We start from the raw sequence: 6,347 nt of genomic DNA, 5'->3' as shown, positions 1-6,347 counted from the left end.
AAACACAAACCCGTCTTGCTGCCCTCCGGTGGAAACTTCCCCGGCCGCGAGCAGAGCGGGAGGGGGCGGCGGGGCGGCGGTTCCCCTCGCGGAGGCAGAGAACTGCGCGCACGAGGCTCGGGTCGCGCGGCAAGCGCGGCGGCCGCCGCCTCCTCCCCACCCCGCCTCTGCCGGCGCTGCCTCCTCCCTCCGCCCGGCTCGGCCTCCCTCGCTCCCTCCCCTCGTGGCTGGCTCCGGCGGCGGCGGCGGCGGCGCGGCGGACGGGGAGGGCGTGCGCCGGCCGAGAGGTGTCGGCGGTGAGGGAAGGGAAGTTTCAAGTGGAAGGTCGTCCGCCGGCCGGCGCGTCCTCCCGCTCTCCTCCGGCAGCATCATGGCGGAGCCGAGCGGCTCGCCTGTGCACGTCCAGCAGCCCCAGCAGACAGCCCCGGTGACAGCGGCGGCGGCGGCCCCCGCGGCCGCGACAGCAGCGGCGGCCCCGGCAGCGCCCGCGGCGCCGGCTCCGGCCCCAGCCCCGGCGGCACAGGCCGTCGGCTGGCCCATCTGCAGGGACGCGTACGAGCTGCAGGAGGTTATCGGTCAGTGCGGCGGGAGCGGCGGGGCCGGCCCAGGCCGGGCACCGAGGCCGGGAGGGAGGCGCGGCCGGGGGCGGGAGGGGGTGCGGGATGCTGGGCTTGCCTGCATGCACGCCCGGGAGGCAGAGCTGCCGGCTTCGGGGCCTACCGGCTTCAACAGTATTTTTTTTTTTTTTTTAATTTATTTGTTCGTTCTCTGAGCGCTGGTGCTGCAGGAGGCGGCGCGGCGGATGTGACTCGCACTGCAGACGAGCCGCATGCTGCAAACTTTTATCTCCCGATCGCCGGGGCGGCGGAGCAGGGGACCGGCAAAGCCGCCGCATCACCCTCCTCCCGCGCGATGGGGCCGCAGCCCGTGGCGGGTGGCCACGCAGGCAGGCAGTCGCGGGTGAGGTGGGGTTGCGGGGGCGCCGCCCTGGGCTTCCAGCGCCCCCGCGCTGCGCCCGGGGGGCCGCGTCCTGGGGGACTCTGCGGGCGCAGCCGCGTCTCTGCTCTTCAAGCTCCGCGCCCTTGCCTCCTGTCAGCGGCCTCACGCCGTGGGTAAGGGGGCCAGGTAGGAGTCGCGGAGGCCCAGGTTCTTTCCCGAGGTTGGGGAGGATGCCGGCCTCCCTGGCAGCCGCTGCTCTGCGCCCGCCTTGCAGCCCGGCGCGCCCCGGTACCCGCCTCTCGGTACCCTGGCGCGCCGCCTGCCGCCCAGCCTGGCCGCCCGGGGAAAGCAGGCGCCCTGGCCTTCTGCCCTGCACCGGGCCGGTGCTTTCCTCTGGTTCAGGGCCGAGCTGCAAGAATGAAACCCGAGGCTTTCTGTGATCTGCTTCCTGCCATTCGGTGCCATCTAGTCGGCTCACAAATATCACCTTATCTTACATTTTTAAAAGCCTGGCAAAGTCAACGGCAAGAAGCCGGCATTACTTTTCCTTAGGCCGAGCACGTGAAAGGCCAGGAGATCTGTGTTGACCCCTTCACTTAGAACGGTTCCTATCGGATCGTCCTTTTTGAGAGTCTTGTTAAACCTAGTTGGGGAAGCCTCCAGGCAAAGTGCACCCTCAGCTTCTAACCTTACTGGGGCTGGGCTAGGACGTAGTTTTCCCATATCTTGATGTTTAAGTACTGTGATGAAAAAGGAATTTCAGATATTTATGTTATCATTATTATTTGCTTTTCTTTTAAAAAATTCTCCACACCCCCTTCAAAAAATTAAAACAGAATTTCATTGGATGTTTAAATGAGCCTTTATCACCTGCCACTGTGTGAATGAAACAGCATAGACCGAGATACGCATATATTTCATATATATGAGAAAATGATGGGCCGAACAGTAACCTAGGATATAAAAACTTCAAATAATCTAAAAGAGACATCTCTATATAAAATTCTTTGAAAACCCAGACTTTAAACAACTTTGGGCCAGAGATTCTCAAGGAATGTGTCTTTGTGTCATTGGCTGGATTAAATCACCTTAAGGGCTTTTCAAAGCCTATTCAGTGAAGAGTGCTTTAACCTGGCATATAAGCCCCTTCAGTATTTCAGTGTTACTGCCTGCCCTCAACAGGCTTGCCCCTTCCCTTATTCTTCTTGTACTGATTGTACCCTGAGTATGCTGCTGTCCTGTGACACATGGTTTTACATTCCTTATTGCCTGGGCACAGGCTCTTCTCTCATCCGAGTGCCCATCTTTGTAGTGAATCTCACACAGTTCCCGAGGCTAGAGAGAATTTTCTTTGAGAAGCCTTTTGCTTCTCCTGAGGCAAAGTACATTGATCTCCTCTGCCTCTCCTTTTACATGCTTCATAGCAAGCATGTAACCCCCTATTTTTTAATTTGTGCCACAAAATTTAAGGGCTTACTGTGTCCCAAGCATTGTGCTAGATGTTCAGAAGCATACAAGTTAATGAAAATGGTTCCTGCCCTCAAGGACTTCGGTTCTAGAAGATGTGATGTGTGAGCACTGGGAGAGCACAAAGGAAGGGGGAGGGGAACACAGGAACACCAGAATTTACTTATCAATTTATTTGGTCATTTTGTTAATTATTAGAGTTAAAATGTGGGCTTTGCCTTTTGAAAACATAGTATTTTGAATTGACTAGTTTTGTGAATTAATGAATAAAATCTTAATTTAAGTGAAAGGATTAAGTGTAGGGCTTTTCTCTGCTTGCAGTAACAGCATTGTTAATTATGGTTGGTCAATTTACCTAAGGAATTTGAGAGCAAAAACACCTGCTTATTACTTCTACCCCTATTTTTGTACATTCAGACTGTAGGCATGCCTTTTCTCCATTTTAAATTTATCTCGTCTGTTTTCCAACTAAAAGGTGGTCTGTGTGGAGACCATGTTATTGAAAAATCAGAGCACGGGAATAGGGTTTTGCAAGAGCTTAATGTTTATAGGGAATTATAAACCCATTTCCATTTAGTGTTTAATGCTAGTTGAGTGATTACAAGTGAACTTGTGGTTAAGCACTTTTGCTTAAACATTACATGCAGGAGAGTTAGTAGTTCAGACACTGAACTAGTTTCAACATGAATGCGGGTGGAGAGCCTTTGCCTCCCCTGTCCGTGTGGCAGGTGTCATATGATAGGGCTCCAGCAATGTGAGCTGTGACCAGCAGGAGGCTCGGATGTGCCTGAGCAGAAAAGACCAAGGGAGGCACTGTGTTTTAACTTTACAGCGTGGCACAGAGCACTTTTTCTTCATTTCCTTCTGCGCAGAGATTGGGGCCTCAGGATTATGAGAGAATAGGTTTACAAAAGTCCAAACAGAGCAGGTTCATTTGTTTGACTCCTGTTTTAGAAGAATAAACACAGGATTTTGCAGGTCTAAAAATAAAGGTTTCTTGTGGCATTGCTGTTCTTTTGTTGTAAAAGATCAATAGACAATTTGTAATGCTCTTAGGGTTAATCTGGTTCAGAAGTTTATGCATGACCTGGAAATGATGTAAAGTCTGTTGGAGGGATTGAAAATGTTGTGAAGTTATTAGGTTCCTCCTTTTAGCCGTCGATACCCTTGTCATAGTAGATTTCAAATATTCGTCTCCTAAATAAGGAATGGCTCTTGGGAGGTTTTCTAGCCTCTTTATACCCTTCAGCCTCATTAACCTTTGTTCCTTACCTCTCCCCTTCATCCCACCCTAAGATTGTTTCTTTAGAACTATCAGGGTTAACCAACGATAAGACAACTGAAAAATTAGTTTCTTTGTTGGTGATGTCAATGGTATTACCTTTGTTGAACAGAATGAACAGTGAATCGTGTAAATGTTGTCTTGGGCATCTGTTGTAGAATTGAACAACCTCAAGGAACTTTTCTGGCAAAGAGCTGTGGTCGCTGCAACACCAGTTTCTGTATTTGAGTCAGATAATGGCGTCAGGGGCTGTTTTCTTGGCTGATTTTCCTCAGAGAAACCCTAAATTGACTTATGCCTCAGAGTAAGTTTGATTTCCTTAGATTTTTTTGCAGGATAAGCCTTTCTTTAGTTTTGTATTTGCTTTCTCAGGGTTGCTTCATTTTGCCCTGAGTGGTCATTTAGAATGATCTAAAAGTAATACATTTGATTTTTGGTCTCAGTCAACAAAAGACTTTGGTTCCGAGAATCCTAGCTATAGTTTGATGGAGGGCTCTTCTGAATACTTTATTTCTCTCCTGTGACGCTTTGTTTAACCATTCAGATGCATCTCCCCAAACCCAGACAATAGGGCATACAGCCAGGTTTTCAAGCAGCCTTTCCTAAAATGAGACCTGCCAGCAGCAGCCCAGAGACCTTCTGCCTCACTCTGTGCTCTCAGAGTTTGTGCGGGTTCTGTGGTTTAGGGATTAGAACTGGTTTTATGGATACTCTAGAGGGATCTTGAGGACGTTGAGAGCTACATTGGGTCACAGTCGTTTTTCTAGGACCTCAGAGGGCCCAGGCACAGAGTGTGTATTTTGATCTTCCAGACCAGCAAACTGGGCTGCTTTGCTGCTAGTGTTGGTTTGCTAGTTTGGCCATTTTATTTTATTTCATCTTTTAAACTAAAAGAGCCCTCAGATGTATGGCCTAAGACAAGGCTTTGATTTTCATATCATTTCACCTTTTTTTTGTAAAGAGAAAAATATATATAGAAATACTCTTTTTGTACTTTTGTATTATTGTGGTAAAATATGCAAACACCACATAAGATTTACAATCTTAACCGTTTTCTAAGTGTATAATTCAGTGGCAGTAGTTACGTTCATAAGAGAAATGCTCTTATAGAATTCACCTGTGAAACCATCTTCACTTAAAGTTTGTGTTTCTTTTTGAAAGTGAATGTATTACTCATTCAGTTAATGTATTTGCTATATATTGTATTTACTATTTGGATTTTGTCTTTTACCTTGGTCGTTTGTATCTTTCATGAAATTTTTATCTTTTTCAAGTTTATCAGTATACCTTTCTGCATAATTTTCACTTACTCTCCCATTTAAATAACAGCTTCAGGGTGCCTGGGTGGCTTGGTCGGTTGAGCATCCAACTCTTGGTTTTGGCTCGGGTCATGATCTCACAGCTCATGGGATCGAGCCCCGCATAGGGATCTGCACTGACAGTGTCGAGCCTGCTTGGGATTCTCTCCTCCTCTCTCTGCTTCTCCCCGACTCACGCATGTGCTTATACTCTCTCTTGCTCTCTCTCACAAATGAATAAACATTAAAAAGATAAACAGCATTAATGAAGTATACTTCATGTACCATACAATTCATCCCTATATACTGAACGGTTCAACGTGGATTTTGTTTTTTGTTTTTCTATATCCACAGAGCTTATCAACAAGGATAACAGTTTTAGAACACAGAAATGCTCTTTTAAATGTGCTGTCCAAAATGCTATGTGAGAAAATTCTCTAGGTAGAAAAGAAACTTTTGGTAGAATGACTACAGTACTTTATGCTTTTGATTTGTGACCAATAATATTATGAATTTTTCCCTGTCTCTGATAGTCTGTTATACACTACATTTTTGATGATGTTGGAGAATAAATTAAAACATTGCAGGCTCTGGAGTCAGATGGCCTGGTCTATTTCATATCCTGGCAATAGCAATCACTGGCCTTGTGACCTTGAGCAAATTACTTAGATGTGTCTGCACTCAGTTTCCTCACTTGTAACATGGAGATGATAAAAATAGGGTTGTGAGGATTGAGAGAATGTAAAGCACTTAGAAGAGTGCCTGGCACGGGGCATGCTCTCAATTAGTCTTAGTCATAACTACTAAAAGCGACATTTGCTAATCAGATTCAAATTATCAGGAGAGAACACAGCCCTGTCTCTGGTGAGATGTTGGAGTGGCTTGAAGCGTTTTCTCTGCTCGCTTTTCTAGCCGGGGCTGTGGGGGGGTTGTGGGGGGGAACAGGAGGGGGAGTTTGCCGGCTGGTGGCCTTCTTCTGGTGTGTGGCTGGAAGGGGGCTCGCGGGGGGTCCCCAAAGCCCACGCCGGGGGGGGGGGGGTGGAGTGGCCTCCAGTCGCACCTGCCCTCTTCTGCAGGAGGAAGCTGAGGGACCTGTGGAGCTCCTGGTGGTTTGGAGAGCTCAGGGGTTTGGGTGCCAAATGGCCCTCTGACAAGTGGTGAGAGCATCCTGCGGGAAAGGTTGCTGGGAGGAACAGCCCATTATGACAGGGCTCTGAGAACAACCTGCTAAGACTGCACTTTTCTTCCACCTCTCAGTTGGCCCTGTGGAGGCTGCCATGCTGGCAGGAAATGCTGCTGACTAAAAGAAACATCGCCGAGTCCCAGTGCATGAGACGACAGGAGCGTTTGTGTTCAGATAA

At 48.6% G+C, this 6,347-nt stretch overlaps 1 protein-coding gene across 1 annotated transcript in view; it reads left to right on the top strand.

Moving 5' to 3' along the window:
- The first annotated feature begins 245 nt into the window (after positions 1 to 245).
- STK39 (serine/threonine kinase 39) overlaps positions 246 to 6,347 on the top strand; it is a 315,140-nt gene continuing 309,038 nt past the window's right edge. Inside the window, exon 1 of the mRNA XM_030323833.1 lies at positions 246 to 575. Within this exon, the coding sequence (XP_030179693.1) occupies positions 371 to 575 (205 nt within the window). The 5' untranslated portion in view covers positions 246 to 370. The remainder of the gene's footprint in view (positions 576 to 6,347) is intronic.

Source organism: Lynx canadensis, chromosome C1 (assembly GCF_007474595.2).
Source record: "Lynx canadensis isolate LIC74 chromosome C1, mLynCan4.pri.v2, whole genome shotgun sequence".
NCBI classification, from domain to species: Eukaryota; Metazoa; Chordata; class Mammalia; order Carnivora; family Felidae; genus Lynx; species Lynx canadensis.
The sequence above is the reverse complement of the archived record's forward strand: the minus strand, read 5'-3'. Positions and strand labels throughout refer to the sequence as shown.